At 53.7% G+C, this 24,471-nt stretch overlaps 1 protein-coding gene across 1 annotated transcript; it reads left to right on the forward strand.

Annotated features, from left to right (window-relative positions):
* Positions 1-92: 92 nt before the first annotated feature.
* LOC149428174 (ephrin type-A receptor 2-like) lies at positions 93-21,261 on the forward strand (the record flags this gene model as incomplete). The annotated part of the gene is made up of 3 exons (XM_089667629.1): positions 93-206; positions 17,547-17,614; positions 20,595-21,261. Coding segments are annotated over exons 1-3 (811 nt in total), but the record flags the coding sequence as incomplete, so codon positions are not given.
* Between the last annotated feature and the right edge of the window lie 3,210 nt (positions 21,262-24,471).

The raw sequence follows: 24,471 nt of genomic DNA on the forward strand, positions 1-24,471 counted from the left end.
GGGGGGGGGGACTGCGCCTTTAAGAGCCGAGCGGTGGGCGGGGCCTGCCCCGGGATGAATGAGCCGCACGAAGTCAGCTGGAGCCACAAACTCCGAGAACTCCGAGCGGAGGGGACGGCAGGAGCCGAGAATGGCGCCCCCTAGGAGCCTCACCCTGCTCCTCTGCCTCATCACCTGGCTGCCCCTGACCATGCAGACCAAAGAAGGTGAGTCTGGGGTCCCTCTGTGGGTCTGGGGCCCCTCTATGACTCTGGGGTCCCTCTGTGGGTCTGGGGCCTCTCTATGACTCTGGGGTCCCTCTGTGGGTCAGGGGCCCCTCTATGACTCTGGGGTCCCTCTGTGGGTCAGGGGCCCCTCTATGACTCTGGGGTGCCTCTGTGGGTCAGGGGCCCCTCTATGACTCTGGGGTGCCTCTGTGGGTCAGGGGCCCCTCTATGACTCTGGGGTGCCTCTGTGGGTCAGGGGCCCCTCTATGACTCTGGGGTCCCTCTGTGGGTCTGGGGCCTCTCTATGACTCTGGGGTCCCTCTGTGGGTCTGGGGCCTCTCTATGACTCTGGGGTCCCTCTGTGGGTCAGGGGCCCCTCTATGACTCTGGGGTCCCTCTGTGGGTCTGGGGCCTCTCTATGACTCTGGGGTCCCTCTGTGGGTCAGGGGCCCCTCTATGACTCTGGGGTCCCTCTGTGGGTCAGGGGCCCCTCTATGACTCTGGGGTGCCTCTGTGGGTCAGGGGCCCCTCTATGACTCTGGGGTGCCTCTGTGGGTCAGGGGCCCCTCTATGACTCTGGGGTGCCTCTGTGGGTCAGGGGCCCCTCTATGACTCTGGGGTGCCTCTGTGGGTCAGGGGCCCCTCTATGACTCTGGGGTGCCTCTGTGGGTCAGGGGCCCCTCTATGACTCTGGGGTCCCTCTGTGGGTCTGGGGCCCCTCTATGACTCTGGGGTCCCTCTGTGGGTCTGGGGCCCCTCTATGACTCTGGGGTCCCTCTGTGGGTCAGGGGCCCCTCTATGACTCTGGGGTGCCTCTGTGGGTCAGGGGCCCCTCTATGACTCTGGGGTGCCTCTGTGGGTCAGGGGCCCCTCTATGACTCTGGGGTGCCTCTGTGGGTCAGGGGCCCCTCTATGACTCTGGGGTGCCTCTGTGGGTCAGGGGCTACTCTATGACTCTGGGGTCCCTCTGTGGGTCAGGGGCCCCTCAGGAATTTTTTTTTTTTTTAGAACTTCTTAGAAGAGCTGCTTAGTTGGAGTGACAGTTTGGTTCCACACAGGAATCTGTCTCCTGTATCTGATTGAAATTGCTTAGGGGCCCCTGGTATGTGGGGCCCCTCTGGGAGCTGCTGTGATGACTGACATGGGGATCAGAGTGTGTAATGTTGAGCTGCGGCCCCTGTGCTGGCTGATCTGGGGGATCTGAGTATGTACAGTGAAGCTGTGGCCCCCAGGAACCCCTGTGTTTCGTGACCTGGGGATCAGAGGGAAGCTGTGGCCCCCAGGAACCCCTGTGTTTCGTGACCTGGGGATCAGAGGGAAGCTGTGGCCCCCAGGAACCCCTGTGTTTCGTGACCTGGGGATCAGAGGGAAGCTGTGGCCCCCAGGAAGAGCTGTGGATTTAAAGGGCCAGGTCTGAGTGACGAGTTGCTTGATGTATGTTTTGTGTTGTCCAAAAAATGTTGACTGCTATCGTTCTGGGGCCCCTCTGGGAGCTACCCCCAGATCAGTGTGTTTAGAGTGGAGATGTGGCCCCTTGGAGCCCCCTATTCTGTCTGGCATGTGGACTGGGGCCAGTTCTTGGTGCTGGTTGGTTGGTAGGACAGTTTTGGTTCACCCCTGAATGTGGCTGCTTAGTAGCTGATATAGTCACGGGGCCCTGTTGGGTGCATGGTGATGTGGCCCCTGGGGGCCCCCCTGTGCTGGTTGATCTGAGCATCAGGACCAGTTCTTGTAGTTGGTTGGTGGGACAATTTTGGGTCACCCCCTGAATGTGGCTGCTTAGTAGCTGATATTGTCCTGGGGCCCCGTTGGGTGCACAGTGGAGCTGTGGCCCCTGTTTTGGGTCACCCCTGGAATGTGGCTATTTATTACTTGACATTGTTCTGGGGCCCCTGGCTGAAGGGGACCCCTGTGGGTGTTGGGGGGCACATGTGGTCATGTCCCCTACACTGGATTGTTTGGAAGTCAGTGTGACAACCGAGGGGCCCCGTGCCAATCTGCAGGGCCCCAGGCTGAGCTGGTAGAGGGTGAGGGGGCCGGGGTGACAACCTGTCTGCTGGTTCCCAGGGGGCAGGGGAAGGGTTAATCCTCTCCTGATTTAACCCCTTCCTGCTCTCTGTGACTCACCGGCCAACCTGAGCCAAACCCAACCACCTCATCCTAATCCTCCACTCCGTGGGCTGAGCATGTGGCTGCACTTCCCAGGGGCCCCGCACTTCCCAGGGGCCGCAGCTGTCACCTGACACATTGCATCTGCTGAGTGTCAGCTCCTGGGCCCCCTCCCCCGAGGTGGAACTACAACCCCCAGCATGCACTTATCCCCTTGGCTGGGAATTGTAGTTCCACAGGTGGAGTGAGTCAGCCCTGTGGCTCACCTTTTGGGGGATGGCCCCCGAACCCCCCCATTCCCCCCCCACCCCCGCCTTGAATCACTTCTTCATGTACTTTTAATGAGATCACACGCGTGTGGCTGATTCATGGAAAGTGAGGATCTGCGAGGCGGACTTGGTGTGAGGTTCAAATATAGCGCATGGCGAGGAGCCCCCCCCTGTGCTGGGGGAGGGCAGGAAACGTCGCCACCATCTTCCCCGGGTACTAGGGGGCGCTGGGGAGCTCGGGGGCCACTGTGGGCCCCTTCCCTGGCATGCCCTGTGCCGCTCTGGTGGGGGGGGGGACTTTTGTTCTAATTCTAGCCAATCGGGGGGCAGCTCCCGGTGTTTTCCGTGACAGTCAGGAATCCTCCGGAATAATGGGCTCAGTGAAATGCGCCGGCCGTGCCGCCCCGATGTTCCTGCAGCACAGAAGTCTCTTGTCTGGCGGCTTTGTGTTGTGGCTTTGCGATTTGTACATTATGAGCGTAAACTGTGTCCCTGCGGGGGAGGGGGGCGTCTATCGGGGGGGGCGCATGTGACCTGCGGCGAATCCCTCTGCCAGAAAAGTAATCAGAAACTTCAATATTCAAATGTTTTCCTGTAACGGGCCCGTCTGGGCACACAGCTTGCACTCTACACCCAGCGGGCCCTTCCTGGAGACCTGGGCACAGGGCCTGGGTGCTACATGCGGTGCAGCTCTGTGCCCCGGGATCTTGTAGGGACCGTGCCAACTACAAGGCCGACACCTGGTCTTGGCTGCCTATCTTAACGTTTTCACCCCTGGGGCCCCGGGCTGATACGAGGGCCTCTGAGATTGGTGGGGCCCCGGGCTGATACGAGGGCCTCTGAGATTGGTGGGGCCCCGGGCTGATATGAGGGGCTCTGAGATTGGTGGGGCCCCGGGCTGATATGAGGGGCTCTGAGATTGGTGGGGCCCCGGGCTGATACGAGGGGCTCTGAGATCGGTGGGGCCCTGGGCTGATACGAGGGGCTCTGAGATTGGTGGGGCCACCAAGCAGATGGGGGGGCTGTGAGATCAGTGGGGGCCCCTCCAGGCAGATGGGGGGGGGGGCGCTGTTAGATTGGTGGGGCCCCCCTCGGGCAGATGGGAGGGCTGTGAGATCGGTGGGCCCCCCACAGGCAGATGGGGGGGGGGGTCCCTGAGATCGGTGGGGCCCCCCGGGCTGATTGTAGGGGCTGTGAGATTGGAGGGGTCCCCCCAGGCAGTTGGGGGAGGGTTTGAGATTGGTGGGGTCCCCCCCAGGCAGATGAGGGGGCTGTGAGATTGGTGGGGTCCCCCCAGGCAGATGGGGGGCTGTGAGATTGGTGGGGTACCCCCAGGCAGATGGGGGGGGGGGTGGGGAGGGGGCTGTGAGATTGGTGGGTCCCCCCAGGCAGATGGGGGGGGGGGGGGGTGGGGGGGGGAGCAGTGAGATTGGTGGGGCCCCCCAGGCAGATGGGGGGGGGGGGGGTGGGGGGGGGAGCAGTGAGATTGGTGGGGCCCCCCAGGCAGATGGGTGGGGGGGTGGGGCCGGCTGTGAGATTGGTGCGGGCCCCCCCAGGCAGATGGGGGGGGTTGTGAGATCGGTGGGGGCCCCTGGGAAGATATGGGGGGGCTGTGAGATCGGTGGCGCCCCCGGGCAGATGGGGGGGGGGGGGGCTCTGAGATCGGTGGAGCCCCCGAGCAGATGGGGGGGGGGGGTTCTGAGATCAGTGGCGCCCCCAGCACGGTTCTGTTGCAGAGGGGCCCTTCCGGCGTCTGTATTGCACATGACGGTGAAACCAGTCCGACCTTTGATCCCACCAATTGGTGCCCTTTGACCCCGGCTATTATTGGGAGATTTGCCTTTTTGGCCCGGATGCAAATTCCCAAACTGATACCCGCCGTAGGGGAGGGCAGAGTTCAGGAGCCAGTCAGGTCAGTCTAGGAGCCCCCAGAGTCCCGGGAAGGGGGCCGTCTTTTCGTTGTATGGGTTGGTAGGAATATGGCGCTCCTCTTGTCTCGTATCTGAACGGTTTATTCTTCTGCGTTGATTGGATATATTCTGTGATGTCGCCACACACGGCGAGACCAATCTGCAGATTGTAAAGAAAAAGAATTGATTGTAAGACGTTTATGTAGGGAAGACCCCACACACTGCAATCTGAGTCTATGGAGGAATCTTCCAGCTCTCCACCCAATATTGGAATGTAGTTGTCATATCTGGACCCAACAAATGCCGAGATCGCAATGGGGGGGGGGGGGGGGGTTAGTGGAGGTGGTCGTAGAGGACTTGCTGTGTAGGTGGTGGAGATGGGTCCAGTTGGTGGAGGAAGGGGGGGAGGTGGAGGTGATTCGTAGAGGACGTGCTGTGTAGGTGGTGGAGATGGGTCCAGTTGGTGGAGGAAGGGAGGAGGTGGAGGTGATTCGTAGAGGACGTGCTGTGTAGGTGGTGGAGATGGGTCCAGTTGGTGGAGGAAGGGGGGGAGGTGGTCGTAGAGGACTTGCTGTGTAGGTGGTGGAGATGGGTCCAGTTGGTGGAGGAAGGGGGGGAGGTGGTCGTAGAGGACGTGCTGTGTAGGTGGTGGAGATGGGCCCAGTTGGTGGAGGAAGGGGGGGAGGTGGTCGTAGAGGACGTGCTGTGTAGGTGGTGGAGATGGGTCCAGTTGGTAGAGGAAGGGAGGAGGTGGAGGTGACTCGTAGAGGACGTGCTGTGTAGGTGGTGGAGATGGGTCCAGTTGGTGGAGGAAGGGGGGGGGGGTGGTCGTAGAGGACTTGCTGTGTAGGTGGTGGAGATGGGTCCAGTTGGGGGAGCAGAGCAGTTGGGCCCCTGAGTAAGCAATGGGGACAGATCAGGATGGGGGGGTTGGTAAGGGGTAGAGGACGTGTTGTGTGGGTAGTGGAGATGGGTCTGGTTGGGAGAGTGAATAGGCCCATTGTGTAGGAAGTGGGGACAGGTCCGGTTTGGGGGGGGGGGGGTAAAGTGGCAGAGGACCCGCTGTGTAGGAAGAGGGGGTGGGTCTGGTTTTGGCGGGTAAAGGGGCAGAGGACCTGCTGTGTAGGAAGAGGGGACGGGTCCGGTTTGGGGGGGTGGTAGAGGGGCAGTGGACCCTCTGCATAGGAAGCAGGGACGGGTCCGGTTTGCGGGCAGATGAAGGGGCAGAGGACTCATTGTGTAGGAAGTGTGGACGGGTCCGGTTTGGGGGGGGAGGGGCAGTGGGCCCTCTGCATAGGAAGAGGGGATGGGTCCGGTTTGGGGGGGGGGGTAAAGTGGCAGAGGACCTGCTGCGTAGGAAGAGGAGATGGGTCCGGCTTGGGGTGGGGGGGGGTAAAGGGGCAGTGGGCCCTCTGCATAGGAAGCAGGGATGGGTCCAGTTTGGGGGGGTAGAGGGGCAGTGGGCCCTCTGCATAGGAAGCAGGGACGGGTCTGGTTTGGGGGGGGGTAAAGGGGCAGTGGGCCCTCTGCATAGGAAGCAGGGATGGGTCTGGTTTGGGGGGGTAAAGGGGCAGTGGGCCCTCTGCATAGGAAGCAGGGACGGGTCCGGTTTGCGGGCAGATAAAGGGGCAGAGAAACCAATGTATAGGAAGTGTGAACGGGTCCGGTTTGGGGGGGGGGGGTAAAGGGGCAGAGGACCCGCCTTTTAGGAAGCAGGGACAGGTCCGGTTTGGGGGGGGGGGGTAAAGGGGCAGAGGACCCGCCTTTTAGGAAGCAGGGACGGGTCCGGTTTGCGGGCAGATGAAGGGGCCGAGGACTCATTGTGTCCGTTTCTCTGGAATGTTATCCGGAACTGACTATTATGTCAGACGTCGGGGTGCGGCCGAGCTATGCCTGATTCATGCGGAGGAATGTTGCTCGGGTGACGTAGCGCTCCTCGCCCGCTCATAAAGGTGTAAACTGAACCTTTGTCTTCTCTATAAAATATAAATGATAAATATCCTTCCGCTGAGCTGCTATAAATATCCTTCCCGACCAAAATCCCCGACATCTCGTGTGAAAACATCCCGAACTGAACTCCCTCCATGTATGCAATCTGCATGTTCACACACTTGTTACATGACGTGCAATCGGATTGTATGACCACTTGAATTGAGGTGCAATTTATAGAAATTGCCGCGTGTGTGATCTGAATGTATAAACGGTTTGATCCACCAACACTATGCGATACGAGGACCTAACTTGACTAACCAATCCGGTAGGCCCTTGCTCTACATAGTTGTTGGCAAGTCTCAAGGAGATTGTACAATCTGATTGTAAAGTGTGTGGTGAGCTTGAGGAGGCTAAGATTTTATAATGCTCTCTCGTCTTTGGAGAGGAATGTTGGACAAAATGTGTATTATTCCCCCTAAGGCCCGGTTCACACTCCATGCGTTTTCAGTTGCATTTTTTTCTGCATCCAAAATCCACAGAAAGTCGGTGATGTGGCTGTCAGTGTCGCAGTTCCAATGCGTTGCGGTTGCAGAAAAAAAAGTAGAACAAGCGGCATTTTTTTTTTCTATACATAGCTGTACTAGAACGCGGTAAAACGCACCAAAATCGCACGTCTCTATTTTAATTGAAGAAAAAGAGAGAGGAGAAAAAATGAACTGGAATGCATAAAAAAACGTGCATGCAAAAACGCATCTGGACTGCATTTCTTTAGTGTGAAGCGGCCCTTAAAGTGGTGCAAGAGGCCCCTCCTGGCGCTGTATAAATAATAGATAATGATTCGCCGTCCGTTACCCCCGAAGACAGATGGACGTTGTGAAAGCGCTTAGATTCCAGATAATGAGGCAATCTCTCGCTCTCTCCACAATTTTTTTTTATTTTTTTTTTCTGAATGCCTTCACCTTTTTTTATTTTTTTTGGAGCGACATGAAAGTGGGGCTGCTTCAGTAACACGAGTACAATTGCGAAACGCCGCCAATCTCTCGCGGAGGCTTGTGTGAAAATTGGGCCCTTGAAAGGGGAAATTCGAAAAATGTAGAATTGATTGAATGTTGTGGACAATTCGGTGTTGAGGGCTGAGTGCCGTGCCCATTGCTGTACCTTCTGTTGTGGAGGGCCGGTGATCCCATAGGCCGCGTTTTTTCATATCTCCTCGCGATCTGTCCCGCCATCATAGGGGATGATGGTTCTAGTTGTGGTTTTATTGTCCCGGCAGGTCCCCCTCCTTCCCTTTCATGCCACAGGCTCTCATCTCTTATTCATTCACTAATGAGCGGCTTTCACATTCCTGATGGCCTCATTCACGCATTATAAAAGGGTGTTGGGAGTCGTGAAATTCACGTCCTCACCTTGTACAGATGCTGTTTGCTGAATGGTGTTTGGAGGGAAGTGATGGGGGGCTTTCATGTCGTCTATCACCCACCTGTGGAGGGCTCTCTGCTCTCCCTTCCTGAGGGTTCAAAGACTTCGCCCCTTTTTTTATGATGATTCTAGAAGGGACACAAATTTGTATGTTTAATGCAGAGCTTTTCACTGGGCGGCAAACTGAGAGCATTGCTTATTTCTTCTAGAAAAGTAAAAGTTGGATATACATGGTGGCGAGTCCTGCCCTACGTGGTGGCGAGTCCTGCCCTACGTGGTGGCGAGTCCTGCCCTACGTGGTGGCGAGTCCTGCCCTACGTGGTGGCGAGTCCTGCCCTACGTGGTGGCGAGTCCTGCCCTACGTGGTGGCGAGTCCTGCCCTACGTGGTGGCGAGTCCTGCCCTACGTGGTGGCGAGTCTTGCCCTACATGCGGGGATATTAATCTGCCGCTACAGGAAGGTAAACACGTGATGGCAGCTAGTATGTCACCACACACATAAACTGATTGTGTGGGAAGAGGTTCCCGTTAGGAATGTACTGCAGAGAAACCTTTCCCTTGATCCCGGATATCCGTTACTCTACATCTGCTTGGCCTACTTAGCTTGCTGGGGTCCCGGGATTAATGCCCATCAGGGTCAATGTCAAGGCAAAGTGGTATGTTCCCTTTGCGGTTGTGTGGGGTTTTCATGGAGTGCCCTACGTTCCTCAAACCCAAAAATATGCTCATATAAATGGCTGACAACATTGGCACCAGTGTGTGTGATTGTGGGGGGTCATTAGAGTGTAAGCTCTTCTGGTGCAGTTTCTGATCATGCATGACATGCTGAGACTTGTAGTCCCTCGGTAGCAAAAGGGTAACCCATCCCTTGCTCGCGGAGATCCCTCTTGGTTCCCCCAGGTGTGGTACAGGAGGCCTGAAGGCACGGGAGGCCAGGAATGCGAGTGATCTCACAGCAGATAAAATCAGAGAGCCGTAGCCAGATTGCTCTACATTCACAATTGTTTCCCCGGAGAGACATGATGAGGCTTGTAGTTGGGTGTGACAAACCTCTCTCTTCCCTGGCAGATATCACGCTTCGGCAGTTGTGTCTGAATTTGATGGAACTTGCTATTTTTATCGGTGTGGTCTGGTGGATGAGACACACGGGGGATATCTGGTTATGAAGTGATGGGAGGTGTAGTATGGTGGGTGAGGCACATGGATGGGTGATAGCTGGTTGTGGCCTGGAGGGTGGTGTGGCCTGGTGGATGAAGCACATTGGGGATATCTGGTTGTGAACTGGAGGGTGGTGAGGCACATGGATGGGTGATATCTGGTTGTGGCCTGGTGGATGGAGCACATGTATGGGTGATATCCGGTTGTGAACTGGGGGGTGTTGTGGACTGGTGGATGAGGCACATGGATGGGTGATATCTGGTTATGAAGTGATGGGTGGTGTAGTATGGTGGATGAGGCACATGGATGGGTGATATCTGGTTGTGGCCTGGTGGATGAGTAATAGCTGGTTGTGGCCTGGTGGGTGAGGCACATGGATGGGTGATAGCTGGTTGTGGCCTGGTGGGTGAGGCACATGGATGGGTGATAGCTGGTTGTGGCCTGGTGGGTGAGGCACATGGATGGGTGATAGCTGGTTGTGGCCTGGAGGGTGGTGTGGCCTGGTGGATTAGGCACATGGCTGATATCTGGTTATGAAGTGGAGGGTTGTGTGGCCTGGTGGATGAGGCACATGGGTGATATCTGGTTATGAAGTGATGGGAGGTGTAGTATGGGTGATAGCTGGTTGTGAACTGGAGGATGGCGTGGCCTGGTGGATGAGGCACATGGATGGGTGATATCTGGTTATGAAGTGACGGGTGGTGTGGCCTGGTGGATGAGGCACATGGATGGGTGATATCTGGTTATGAAGTGACGGGTGGTGGATGAGGCACATGGATGGGTGATATCTGGTTATGAAGTGACGGGTGGTGTAATATGGTGGATGAGACACGCGGGGGATATCTGGTTATGAAGTGACGGGTGGTGTAATATGGTGGATGAGACACGCGGGGGATATCTGGTTATGAAGTGACGGGTGGTGTAATATGGTGGATGAGACACGCGGGGGATATCTGGTTATGAAGTGACGGGTGGTGTAGTGTGGTGGATGAGGCACATGGATGGGTGATATCTGGTTATGAAGTGACGGGTGGTGTAATATGGTGGATGAGACACGCGGGGGATATCTGGTTATGAAGTGACGGGTGGTGTGGCCTGGTGGATGAGGCACGTGGGGGATATCTGGTTATGAAGTGACGGGTGGTGTAATATGGTGGATGAGGCACATCTGTGATATTTGGTTATCCAATGTAGTCCAGTGGAGTGAAGCATGGTTGGCCTAATGGTATCTAGTCAATTGTAGGGTGGAGGGTACCATGCTAGAGATGGACAGAGGGCTCAGTTTCCAGTGGGGTTAATAGTGGGAAGGCTGACACATTCTACATACAAAAGCTGTCACTAGCAAGCCATAAATGGTCGCAAAAACACATTTCTGTCAATCCTTCACTTATATCTTCTTGTTTAGAAGTTTTTTTTACTGAATTCTCGATTCTAGTGTAGCCAGCCAGAGAGGTCCCCGGAGGGGAGCTTATGATAAACACATAGTAGGGCCAAGAGTACACCGTGGTCTGGTAGAAGGTACAGCTGACGATATGGTAAGACTTCATAGGACTAATAGAACAGATGGGTTGATAGCGGGAGGGGGGGGGGGGGGGGGACTGCACTGGTTGGTAAATGGGTAGCTATCACATGGTGGTCTGGTATGAGGTACAGAAGGTGTGAGCTGCTACAGTGATAGGTGGTACAGTTGGAATGTTAAGGAATGGTAAAGCAGGTGGTTGGGTAGCAGAGGGGGTGTACTGGTTGATATAGTCAAGGCTGGAAGGCATCACATGGTCTGGTGGGAGGTCTAGAAGGTGGCAGGTGGTGGCAATATGGTGTGGTAAGCAATGGTAGAGCAGGTGGTTAGTTAGCTGTGAAGGCGCACCAGTTGGTATTTTAGGTAGGAAGCCATTATGGTCTTGTAGAGGGTATAGATAGTGATATTATAGAGGGTGGTGCAAATCATGGATATAAATGGTAGAACAGGTGGTTCAGAGGAAGGAAACGTTGTTGTTGGAACCTTAGATTGGTATCCATCACACAATGGTCTAGTAGGAGATATAGAAGGGGCAGGTGGTACAGTTTGAGGTGGTGTGGTAAGCAATGGTAGAGCAGGTGGTTAGTTAGCTGGGGAGGTGCACCAGTTGGTATGTTGGGAAGGAAGCTATTACATGCTGGTCTGGTAGAGGGTACAAATGGTGGTATTATAAACGGTGGTCCGGATAATAGATGGAAATGGTAGAGCAGGTGGTTCAGAGGAAGGAATCGCAGAGTTGGAACTTTAGATGCGTATCCATCACATGATGGTCTGGTAGATGGTGGTAATAAAAGGGTTAGCGTGGTATTGATCGTAAGGCGATAGAGTAGGTGGTTTGGTAGCAGGAGAGGCGCATACATTAGGCATGTGGCCATCACGTGATGGTCTGGAAAAGTGTATAGAAGGTGCAGATGGTGGTTTGGATGATGGATCTGAATGGTAGAGCAGGTGGTATGGTATTGAAGGGCACACACGGTAGGTATTTATCCCGTGGTAAGTAGCCATCCCATGGTTGTCTGGTAAGGGCTACAGATGGTGGGGAGGTGGTGGTCATATGGTGTGGTAATAAGGTGGTTGTGGATAGCCGTGGTAGAGCAGGTGGTTTGTTGGCGGAGGAGGTGCACCAGTTGGCACATTGGCCGGTAAGCCGTCACGCGGTGTTTCTGGCAGTGCCGTTGGCGGTAGCGTTTAGGGAATGGTACCCCAGCTTGGTTTGCAGGACGGCGGCCCAGGCAGAGAACAGACATGAATAACTGGAATCCTGCTGACGAGGGGAATGAGATCTGCAGGTTGCGGCGGGAGGGGGTGCCGCGGTCTGGGATAATCAGCAGTTTCTTTTCATTAAAGGGAAATTCCAGCACAGGAAGCGTGACGGTATTATCCTGTGTTTGTGTTCAAAAGCTCTTCCCATCCACACGCCTGAAAGTCTTCCCTTCCTTCCCTCACACGGAGCACCCCTCACCCCCCAACCTGCGAGGAAGGAGAGCCACATTCCCAATTAACCCTTCCGCCACCCGCCCCACTCCCCGCCGCACTCCCCACGCCGGCCAGAGAGGCCTTCTGATGATCGGTATTGAGGAGACCATCCTTGTATGTCACCCCATGGGACAACGTATAATGGCGGCCATCCTCCTCCAGTCCTCTGTCCACATGGGATGGGGTATAATGGGGGTCTTCCTCTGTCCACATGGGATGGGGTATAATGGGGGTCTTCCTCTGTCCACATGGGAGGGTGTAGAATGGGGGGGACCTCTGGCCACAGGGGACGGTGTAGAAGATGTTTTGTACTGAGGAGACCATTCTTGTGTCCCCCCCCATGGGATGACATATAATGGCGGTCATCCTCCTTCAATCCTTGTGCACATGGGATGGTGAATGAGGGTCATCCTTTGTAGAATGGGGATCACCCTCTGTCCACCCGGGGTGGTGTAGTGTGGGGGTCATCCTCTGTCCCTGACCGCGGGCGGCGTAGTGTGGGGGTCATCCTCTGTCCACAAGGGGCGGTGTAGTGTGGGGGTCATCCTCTGTCCACAAGGGGCGGCGTAGTGTGGGGGTCATCCTCTGTCCACAAGGGGCGGCGTAGTGTGGGGGTCATCCTCTGTCCACAAGGGGCGGTGTAGTGTGGGGGTCATCCTCTGTCCACAAGGGGCGGTGTAGTGTGGGGGTCATCTTCTGTCCCTGACCGCGGGCGGCGTAGTGTGGGGGTCATCCTCTGTCCACAAGGGGCGGTGTAGTGTGGGGGTCATCCTCTGTCCACAAGGGGCGGCGTAGTGTGGGGGTCATCCTCTGTCCACAAGGGGCGGCGTAGTGTGGGGGTCATCCTCTGTCCACAAGGGGCGGCGTAGTGTGGGGGTCATCCTCTGTCCACAAGGGGCGGCGTAGTGTGGGGGTCATCCTCTGTCCACAAGGGGCGGCGTAGTGTGGGGGTCATCCTCTGTCCACAAGGGGCGGCGTAGTGTGGGGGTCATCCTCTGTCCACAAGGGGCGGCGTAGTGTGGGGGTCATCCTCTGTCCACAAGGGGCGGTGTAGTGTGGGGGTCATCCTCTGTCCACAAGGGGCGGCGTAGTGTGGGGGTCATCCTCTGTCCCTGATTGCGGGCGGCGTAGTGTGGGGGTCATCCTCTGTCCACAAGGGGCGGCGTAGTGTGGGGGTCATCCTCTGTCCCTGACCGCGGGTGGCGTAGTGTGGGGGTCATCCTCTGTCCACAAGGGGCAGCTTAGTGTGGGGGTCATCCTCTGTTCCTGACCGCGGGCGGCGTAGTGTGGGGGTCATCCTCTGTCCACAAGGGGCGGTGTACTGTGAGGGTCATCCTCTGTCCCTGACCGCGGGAGGCGTAGTGTGGGGGTCATCCTCTGTCCCTGACCGCAGGAGGCGTAGTGTGGGGGTCATCCTCTGTCCACAAGGGGCGGTGTAGTGTGGGGGTCATCCTCTGTCCCTGACCGCGGGCGGCGTAGTGTGGGGGTCATCCTCTGTCCACAAGGGGCGGTGTAGTGTGGGGGTCATCCTCTGTCCACAAGGGGCGGTGTAGTGTGGGGGTCATCCTCTGTCCACAAGGGGCGGTGTAGTGTGGGGGTCATCCTCTGTCCCTGATCGCGGGCGGCGTAGTGTGGGGGTCATCCTCTGTCCCTGATTGCGGGCGGCGTAGTGTGGGGGTCATCCTCTGTCCACAAGGGGCGGTGTAGTGTGGGGGTCATCCTCTGTCCACAAGGGGCGGTGTAGTGTGGGGGTCATCCTCTGTCCACAAGGGGCGGTGTAGTGTGGGGGTCATCCTCTGTCCCTGACTGCGGGCGGCGTAGTGTGGGGGTCATCCTCTGTCCCTGACCGCGGGCGGTGAGGGTCGGCGCTCCTTCTCTGTAGATTTCTGCGCTCTTCCTCGCTGTAATATTTGCTCTGTAATTATTTATTCAGGGAGGGGCGCTGGGCCAATCCACAACTTCCTCGGGATTCCAAGGTCGTGACGAGAATCCAATCCTTGAGGAAGAGGATCTGGATGGGCCGCCGCGCGAATTGTAGCGATTATTTGGTAATAGAATGGATTGTGGAGGAACTCGCAGCAACGTGCAGACACCCCACCGTCTCCATATGTAAAGTGTATCTAAAGCCCAGACTATGGGTGGGGTAGAGAAGCGTGAGCCCCCCGGCCAGGATTTTATTGCGGTCTGTGACCCCGCTGACAGATTTTCTCTCTCCCACCTTTATAACCTGTACAGGAAGTGATGAAGAATTCAGAATGTTGTCACCGGAGCCGGTGGTGAGGACATATCTTCCAATGGGGACACCGGTTCTGGTTGCAGTTGATTTCCTCTCACTTCCTGTTGTCTCTGGGACAGGAAGTGAAGGAAAACCTCCCCAAGGAGACACAGAAAACAAAATGGTGGGTGATAAAATAATGGGTAGCGTTAAAATCTCCCCTCCATCTTGGCGAATTGAGCCTGAAGCCTGCAAATGTGGCCAATCGCTTGTCATTGAACTGCAGACCGGCCAATGGCGATCAGCCTGGGTTTGGGTCCTCATTGGCTGGAAGGTGGCCATGGCTTTGCTGTAGGAAAGAAGCTGCGGCGGGGGGGGCCATCTTTGTGCCGGGGGGGAGGGGGGGTGCACCGGTGTCTGTGCAGCTGGAATGGAAAGTTTTTGGCTGCGGTGGCGGCGGATTTATTTGTAGAATCTGGATGGATGTCTGGGGTGAGTCACGTCACAAAGTTCTCCAAATGCGTCTGCCAGATCGCTCGCTCGCTCTGCGAATCCCCCTGTGACCGGGCAGGCTGACCCCGCCGTGCCCACGGACCGCGTTCCTGGCCGGGCATGCCAGGACATGAAATATTCCGAGGAAAAATCGCGCCTACGTGCCGCACTGCGCCCGCACATCTGTCTTCCATTTAGCCGTCTGGGGCCAGCGCTGAGCCCCGCCAGGGGCCGCCTTGCTGGATTCCAATGTAGCGCCCTTTTGTTGGGTGTAATATATGGGATTCCCAACCCCCCCAGATACAGGCCGCCGGTGCCCCCCCCCCCCCTATGGATCTGATTAGCCCACCGTAATAAATCTGTAGTCAGGTCTGGGGGATAATGAACTCCCCTCCCCCAATCTGCTAAAGATTCGCCAAACGTAGGGATCGTTCAGGTCTTTCCTCGTTTCTATCCATGACGATCCAATCATGGCGCCTGCGGTACATCATTGCCGATTCATCCAATGCAGATTGTATAGTGTGGTCAGCCTGAAGGAGATTGTATAGTGTGTGGTCAGCCTACAGGAGATTGTATAGTGTGTGTGGTCAGCCTACAGGAGATTGGATAGTGTGTGTGGTCAGCCTGAAGGAGATTGTATAGTGTGTGTGGTCAGCCTACAGGAGATTGTATAGTGTGTGTGGTCAGCCTGAAGGAGATTGTATAGTGTGGTCAGCCTGAAGGAGATTGGATAGTGTGTGTGGTCAGCCTACAGGAGATTGGATAGTGTGTGTGGTCAGCCTGAAGGAGATTGGATAGTGTGTGTGGTCAGCCTGAAGGAGATTGGATAGTGTGTGTGGTCAGCCTGAAGGAGATTGGATAGTGTGGTCAGCCAACGGGAGATTGTATAGTGTGTGTGGTCAGCTTACAGGAGATTGTATAGTGTGTGGTCAGCCTGAAGGAGATTGGATGACACTGGTACCTAATGAGCCACGTTCCGGGGGGCTGGGCACATAGAAAGCGTATTCCCTATACAGATATCTGTCATCTCTTCTAGATTTTATACATTGTATCTTTAGGATTTTGTTCGCAGTGTGCAGGTGTGATGGAGCGCATGCGTTTTCATGGAGCGCACGCGTTTTCAGCACATCATTTGCTGGGCAGCCCATTCATTTTTGCCCTACATACGAGAAACGCAAAAAAAAGTCCCTCAATATTTTTCACGCCAAACCACCGCCATGCGAAAAATGTGCGCATTAGCAGATGTGTGTGTTTGTGTGTGTGTGGGGGGGGGCATCATTGGGAATAAACGGCACCTTTGCACATCTATTACAGAGCAGCATGTTTCTGTGCGTGTTGGGAGAACGCATGATTTTGCGCACATTCCCAACACGCACAGATGTGAATGCAGCCTGATACACATCGCACCTTGTTATAGTTTAGGCCCCATTCACTCCGAGCGTTTTGTAAATGTGCGACGCAGACACGGCGGGCCCACGCATTTCAGTGGGAGCAACAAAAGCCGCAAAAAGCTCCACGTAGCTTATAATTTAAAACAAAAAGTGTGTACATTTTCTTTTCTTTTCTCTTTCTTCTTTTCTTTTCTTTCTTTTTCTTTTCTCTTTCTTTTTCTTTTCTTTTTCCTTCTTTCTTTTCTTTTTCCTTCTTTCTTTTCTTTTCTTTTTCCTTCTTTCTTTTCTTTTCTTTTTCCTTCTTTCTTTTCTTTTTCCTTCTTTCTTTTCTTTTCTTTTTCCTTCTTTCTTTTCTTTTCTTTTTCCTTCTTTCTTTTCTTTTCTTTTTCCTTCTTTCTTTTCTTTTCTTTTTCCTTCTTTCTTTTCTTTTCTTTTTCCTTCTTTCTTTTCTTTTCTTTTTCCTTCTTTCTTTTCTTTTCTTTTCTTTTTTCCTTCTTTCTTTTCTTTTTTTTCCTTCTTTCTTTTCTTTTTTTCCTTCTTTCTTTTCTTTTCTTTTCTTTTTCCTTCTTTTCTTTTCTTTTCTTTTTCCTTCTTTCTTTCCTTTTCTTTTCTCTTTCTTTTTCTCTTTCTTTTTCTTCCGTCCCTGTGTTGGACCCTGTATGGGTCTGTTGCACACGAATGGCACTGCAAATACAATCTGCATTGTTACAGAGCGCTCAGATGTGCGTGGAGCCCTATACATTGTACCCTCTCCGTCTGGGGCCTCCGAACGTTCTAAACAAAGGGCCAGTTGACCGACTTTAGGGGGGCCGGAGTGTGCCCAGTGGGAGAGAACAATGTCCCATCCTTGGTGTCAGCTGGAGGAATCGTGTCTCATTGGTGTCCGTAGAAGGAAAAGTGCCGGATTGTTGGTGTCAGTAGGAATGGGGGCGCTCCATTGTTGATGTCAGTGTGAGGGGAAAAATGTCTCAATGTCCAGATATAGGCAAGCAAAGGGCCACATCCGGCCCTGGGCCGCAGTTTGGAGACCACTTCCTTACAGTATATATTCTATACATTTGTATCTTTTTATATAGTCCGTGTGTGTCAGGGGCGGACTGACAACCCATGGGGCCCCTGGGCAATAGGGGATCATGGGGCCCCTGTGTCCTTGCCCAAACTCAAAAAAGCCTATGAAAAAGGTACCAGGGGCATCTCATGGGGCCCCCTACTGGCCCCGGGCCCTCGGGCAGTGCCCGAGTTTCCAAATGGTCAGTCCGCCCCTGGTGTGTGTATATATAATTTCTTCCTATATAATCTCCCGTTGTAGAAGGATACAATGTATAGAACACAGAAGAGATACAACGTATAGAATCTTTCTTCGATGATAAATTGTGTTTTTTGTTTCTTTTTTGGTTTGTGTGTTTTGTATGTTTTGTGTTCTCTGTTCTCATCTCTTTCTTCTCTTCCAGTTGTTCTGTTGGACTTTGAGAAGACGCAGGGAGAACTGGGATGGCTCACCAGTCCGCACGGCAAAGGGGTAAGCGTGCCGCTCGGCGTCCTTCCAGCGATCTGTTTGTTTTTTGTTTTGCAGGTAAAATGTGGTGTTTTCCGGGGTCACCCCTCAGCCTGCGATACGTGTCAGCGATTGTTTGACTTTCCATCCGCCGCAGCGCCGGCCGCATTCCTTCCGAAGGTTTTATTTGCTCTCCGGCCGGGTTTAATAATTAGCTTATTAACGCCGCGGAACGCCGTCCCGGAACCTAATCGCGTCCGCATAAACACGCCATGGAGCCATGTCGGTTAACCCTCCGCAATCCTATTGGGCCCCATTCAGGTGTCGCATCGCGGGAACAAGTGTTCTGATTGCTTCCTAAACGTGCGATCTACATGCGTTTCCACGTCGCAAATACGGCAGCCTATTCACTTCAATGGGCCGTCCCATGTGCGCCTTGCGCCCAAAAGAAGATCCTGCTCCCCTTTGGGTGACAAGTTCACAGCGATTTTTGTGTTTTTGTTGGTTTTTTGTGTTTTTGTTGGTTTTTTTGTGTTTTTGTTGGTTTTTTGTGTTTTTGTTGGTTTTTTGTGTTTTTTGTTTTGTGGTGTTTGTTGTTTTATTGTTTTTGTTTGTCTGTTTCTCTTGTTTTTTGTTTTTTTTTGTGTTTTTGTTGGTTTTGTGTTTTTGTTGGTTTTGTGTTTTTGTTGGTTTTGTGTTTTTGTTGGTTTTGTGTTTTTGTTGGTTTTGTGTTTTTGTTGGTTTTGTGTTTTTGTTGGTTTTGTGTTTTTGTTGGTTTTGTGTTTTGTGTTTTTGGTGTTTTTGTTTGTCTGTTTCTCTTCTTTTTTTTTTTTTTTTGTGTTTGTTTTGTTGTGTTTTTGTGTTTTTGGTGTTTTTGTGTTTTTGTTGTGTTTTGTGTTGTGTTTTGTGTTTTTGTTGGTTTTGTTTGTCTGTTTCTCTTGGGGTTTTTTTTTTGGTTTTTTTCCCGCATATTTTGCCGCCCGATTTTTGTCACACAACAATCGTGGCAGAATCACTCCGCATTTCGGATGCCATTAGGAATAATGGCACCCAAGCGCGTCGCATGTCTTGCCGTGATTCCAAATCGCTTAATGTGAACGACCGATTTATCGCGTGAAATGCGGTTGCTAGGGGTTACTTTACCGCACACAACCCGGATTAATAAACTCACGTAAGGAATTTATTAGAAATGGATTTTCCTAACCAGCCAGAAAGATTCTATTTTTTTCTTTTTTTTCCCCCAGAATTCCCAGCGATCATCTTATATAGTTATGCTTTTTTGTGTGACCAAATTCTGAGCGAGGGGCGCATCACGCTGTGCAGTTGTGACTCATCTGTGCCGCCCGCCGCGAGACGCGAACCATCTGGGCCGCCCGCCTGGTAAAGGCTACTGGAAAGGCGAGCGCAGAAGAGGTTAATTGATGTTGGTGCCGCTGGGCCCTCCGGCTCCTCTCCCTAATCAGCCACTTAATGGCGCCCGTGACCTTCACCGCGCTGCGTTCCCACGTGGAAACACTTCCCGCACATAGCGAGCAGAAACACTTCCCACCAGGGGCGGACTGACAACTCATGGGGCCCCCGGGCAATAGGGGATCATGGGGCCCCTGTGTCCTTGCCCAAACTCAAAAAATCCTATGAAAAAGGTACCGGGGGCATCTCATGGGGCCCCCTACTGACCCCGGGCCCTCGGGCAGTGCCTGAGTTTCCAAATGGTCAGTCCGCCCCTGATTCCCGCACATAGCGAGCAGAAACACCGCCGATTAATTCTGCGCTGAAAGAAGAAAATCGGCTTTAATAACTGAGGCTGGACTGATGGCGGGAAGATGGAAAGTCGCCGATCGCTAATGGAGGCGTTATACCGCCGATATACAAAGTGATTGTTTGTGTTGGAGTCCCGAAATATGCCGCCATGTCCCCAGTCTGGGCCCAGACTCTGTCATCAGATACAAAGCTACAATGTACAGTCTGATCATCACTTGGGGGAGGGGACTGAGGAAATGCCACCTCCTCCTCCAAAGTTACAATGTACAGTCTGATCACCGGGGGAGGGGACTGAGGAAATGCCACCTCCTCCTCCAGAGTTACAATGTACAGTCTGATCACCGGGGGAGGGGACTGAGGAAATGCCACCTCCTCCTCCAAAATTACAATGTACAGTCTGATCACTGGGGGAGGGGAGACTGAGGAAATGCCGCCTCCTCCTTCAAAGTTACAATGGACAGTCTGATCACTGGGGGAGGAGACTGAGGAAACACCACCTCCTTCTACAGTCTCCTCCCCCAGTGATCAGACTGTACATTGTAACTTTGTAGAAGGAGGAGGCATTTCCTCTGTCTCCCCTCCCCCACCGATCAGACTGTACATTGTAACTTTGTAGGAGGAGGAGGTGGCATTTCCTCAGTCCCTCTCCCAGTAATCAAAGTTACAATGTACAGTCTGATCACTGGGGGGAGGGGAGACTGAGGAAATGCCACCTCCCCCTCCTTCTACAAAGTTACAATGTACAGTCTGATCACTGGGGGGAGGGGAGACTGAGGAAATGCCACCTCCCCCTCCTTCTACAAAGTTACAATGTACAGTCTGATCACTGGGGGGAGGGGAGACTGAGGAAATGCCACCTCCCCCTCCTTCTACAAAGTTACAATGTACAGTCTGATCACTGGGGGGAGGGGAGACTGAGGAAATGCCACCTCCTCCTCCTACAAAGTTACAATGTACAGTCTGATCACTGGGGGAGGGGAGACTGAGGAAATGCCACCTCCTCCTCCTACAAAGTTACAATGTACAGTCTGATCACTGGGGGAGGGGAGACTGAGGAAATGCTTCCTCCTGCCTGCAGCAGACTAATGACCTCACCTCAGCGTAGGCGGAGTCACTGGGTGGAGCTGAAGGCCGGCTGTGTAATAGGTGGCTCTTTCCTGGTTTGGTGTATATTATGGGATGTGTTCATGCTGTATCTGAGTTTGTCGTTCGGTCTAACACTTGGCTTCCTCCCGTCTTGCAGTGGGATCTGCTCCAGAACTTCATGAACGGAAGTCAGATCTACATCTACTCCGTCTGCAACGTCCAGGAGGGGGATCAGGACAACTGGCTGCGCACCAACTGGATCTACCGCAGCGAAGCGCGTCGCATCTTCATCGACTTGCGCTTCACCGTCCGCGACTGCAACAGCTTCCCCGGCGTTTCGGGGGCGTGCAAAGAGACCTTCAACCTGTACTACGCCGAGTCCGAGGTGGACTACGGCACCAACTTCCTGAAGAGGATTTTCCGTAAGATCGACACCATCGCCCCCGACGAGATGACCGTGAAGGACGACTTCAACTCCAGGAACGTCCGGCTGAACGTGGAGGTGCGGCACGTGGGCCCCATGACCAAGAAGGGCTTCTACCTGGCGTTCCAGGACATCGGGGCCTGCCTGGCCCTCCTGGGGGTCCGCATTTACTACAAGAAGTGCCCGGCCGTGGTGCAGGGCATGGCTCAGTTCCCGGAGACGGTGGCCAGTGCCGACTCGCAGACCTTGGTCAAGGTGCCCGGCCGATGCGTGGAGAACGCCGTGCTGGATGGCAGCAGTGATCCCACAATGCACTGCAACATGGACGGGGACTGGCTGGTGCCCATTGGCCAATGCCTCTGCCGGGCCGGCTATGAGAGAGCGGGAGACCAGTGCCAAGGTAAGACCATGCTGGAGGCCAACTCCACCCATGAATGTTGAAGCCCATTTCTAGTTGTCTCCTTCTCTAGCTTGAGATGGTAGGAAGTGGCAGGAAATGTCACTGGAACAGGAAGGGCAAATGTTCTTCACTTTGCAGTGATTTCCTCCCACTTCCTGTTGTGTGACCAAGACAGGAAGTGGAGGGAAATCTCACTATTGGGGACATGGGAAAAAAAAAAAAACTCTGTAGACTGGTGCCAAGATAAGACCGTGCTGGACCGCCAAGTCCACCCATGAATGTTGAAGCCCATCTTCTAGTTGTCTCCTTCTCTAGCTTGGGATGGCAGGAAATGTAGTCACCGGAACAGGAAGGGCAAATGTTCTTCACTTTGCGGTGATTTCCTCCCACTTCCTGTTGTCACCAGGACAGGAAGTGAATGGAAATGTAGTCACCGGACGTAATCCGATGTAATCTTCCAGTGGGATGACCTGTTCTAAGGTCAAGGGCCTTTTCCTCACTTTGGAGTGACTTCCTCCCACTTCCTGTTGTCACCAGGACAGGAAGTGAAGGGAAATCTCGCTACTGGGGACAGGGGAAGAAAATAAAAAACGCTCCATCCAAAATGAAGAACTGTTTTGCATCCTATTGAAGGGATTTTGCCCGCCTGTCTCTGGGATCAGGTGACTTAACCCCCCCCCCCCGTTTGCGCTGATTGCGTTTTTTAGGGAGTCATTCCATTTTCTCTGCAGACTTCCTATTTAAAGGGAAGCTGTGAGGATGGACATGAGGAGCCGTCCTTGATGCCGTGGATCAGGATGACCGTCGGTGTTGGCAGCGGACGCATGTCCATCCTGGCCGGTTCCTCTTCCTCGATCCTCCGGTGTGACGGATTGTAAACGTTTCTTGCGTTGCGGAAGGTATAAGGTCTGCAGCTCAGTCCCCCCCCCCCCCCATCCCCCGATTATCGGTGGCGCTGAATTCCAGCTCCGCTCCCGGCCTGCTGGGGAACAATAGCCGACACTGTTCCCAGGCCGAGGGGAGAGGACTGGGCCGGCTCCCAGCGGCTGGAGGAATGTGGAGCGGCCGCTGATTGACAGGCGGTGGCAGGAGGGGAACCTGGGAAAAATCTGCAGCAGGTTCAGCAGCACGCTTCTTCCTGCGATGGCCCTCCCCCCGCCATATAACGGCCAATCGGACGCAGAGACGAGGGGTCCTGACGAGGCGACTTCTTTGTAACGTTCGTATCTGGACGGGGTCTCTAGAATTTCCGTCTGTGGCTCAGATTCCTCGCTGGACCTCAAACCGTTTTCATTTTTGTTTTATTGGGGCATCTGTCCGACGCTTGTGTTTTTTGTTTGTTTTTTTTTTTTTTTTTTTTTTTTGAGTTTCCACATCACTTCCTGTTCGTTACAATGTTGTCACCTGAACAGGAAGTAAGGGCAAATTTCCAATGGGGACCCAGGTGGCACTAATAATGATGATCTGTCCCTTCCCTCTTTCTGCTGAATATTCAGGCGAGGAGATTTCCCTTCACTTCCTGTGCTGCTCATCATGTTGTGATTGGTACAGGAAGGGAGGAGAAGTCTCCCCAATGGGGCCACGGATAGAAACCAAAAACTGACGGAGGTCGGAATCAAACTAAAACAAAATACGCTTTGGCTGTGGAAACACTTCGGGGAATATTTATAAAGCATTGAATGTGGCGTTCATCAAACATTCTCTGCTGGTGAATCTGTAATTGCCATTTATAACATACTGGAACTGCCACTGATATAACGGAACTGTCCTATAGAACATAAACCGGAACTGCCATTGATGACTGAACTGCCATTGATAACGTAACTGCCATATATAACAAACCGGAACTGCCACTGATAACGTAGCTGCCATATAGAACCTAAACCAGAACTGCCACTGATAACATAACTGCAATATATAACCTAAACTGGAACTGCCACTGATAACGTAACTGCCATATATAACTGTAATGTAGGGGTGATCCGTGACCGTAACCTAAATTGGAACTGCCATTGATGAATGAACTGCCATTGATAACGTAACTGCCATATATAACAAACCAGAACTGCCACTGATAATGTAACTGCCGTGTAGAACATAATCCAGAACTGCCACTGATAATGTAACTGCCATATATAACACAAACCGGGACTGCCACTGATAACTGCCATATAGAACACATACTGGAACTGCCACTGATGACGTAACTTCCATATAGAACATAAACCGTAACTGCCACTGATGAGGTAACTTCCATATAGAACACATACTGGAACTGCCATTGAGAACGTAACTGCCATTTATAACATTTGGAGGATGACCTGCAGTGAATATTTGGATCTCGCATTCGCTGCTTTATGAGGGGGTGTTTTATTAAAACTGGTGACCCTGAGCCCCTCCCTGTACAGCGCCCCGTCCGTCCTACCCCTGTGAGGCAGCAGGAAGGGGCTCCGGGGTGACTGTCTTTGCGCACACGTGGCGTATGTTCAGCCATCTCCTGCGATCTTCTCATTTCCTCTCCCAGGACAGGCGGATTGCGGTGGCGGTCTTCCTCCTTTCTTCCCTGTGGCCCCCCCCGGGGAACGTGGCGGGATCCACTCCGCCTTCACCGCTCCCTCCCCCCAGAAGCCAGGAAACTGAGGAGGCTTTTATTAAATCCAGATCAGGCTGCCGGGGCGGTGGGGTCACAGGCCGGCGGTGGGGGGGGCAGACAGGCGTCCTGCAGGTGTCCTCACACCCCGGGGCAGAGACGTTTCTGTTCAGCTATGTCAGGAATGGGGCCCCCAACCGACCCGGGGAGTGCAGAGTTTCAAAAGGAAGCACGGAACCCTAATGAGAGGAATTCTGACATCCCGGAACCTCCGGCGTCCTCTATGAAAGCGGGATGGAACATGAGGCTTAAAGGGGCTCTCCGCCCTCAATCTACAACTCCACTCTCCGGATCTTCCAAACAAAAATGCCTTCAAAAAGTGCCCCGGAAATGCTGGACTTAACATTTTCTGTAGTTTATTCTTCTCATTTTCTGCCCCCCCCCCCCCCCCATCCCGGCTTGTCAGGACTTGGCCTTACTTTGCCTCCCCCCCCAGTGCCTGGTAATCACGGGGTATTTGCAGGCCGTCGTGCCGCAGGTGTTTGACCCCGGCCTGATCGCTGACTCCGCGGCCCAGGCAGGTGATCCGCGTTCAGCTCCGGCGAGTTCCTCCCACAACT

This window comes from Staurois parvus, unplaced genomic scaffold (assembly GCF_062004578.1).
Source record: "Staurois parvus isolate SC_StPar_1 unplaced genomic scaffold, SC_StPar_1.0 ptg003440l, whole genome shotgun sequence".
Taxonomy (NCBI): Eukaryota; Metazoa; Chordata; class Amphibia; order Anura; family Ranidae; genus Staurois; species Staurois parvus.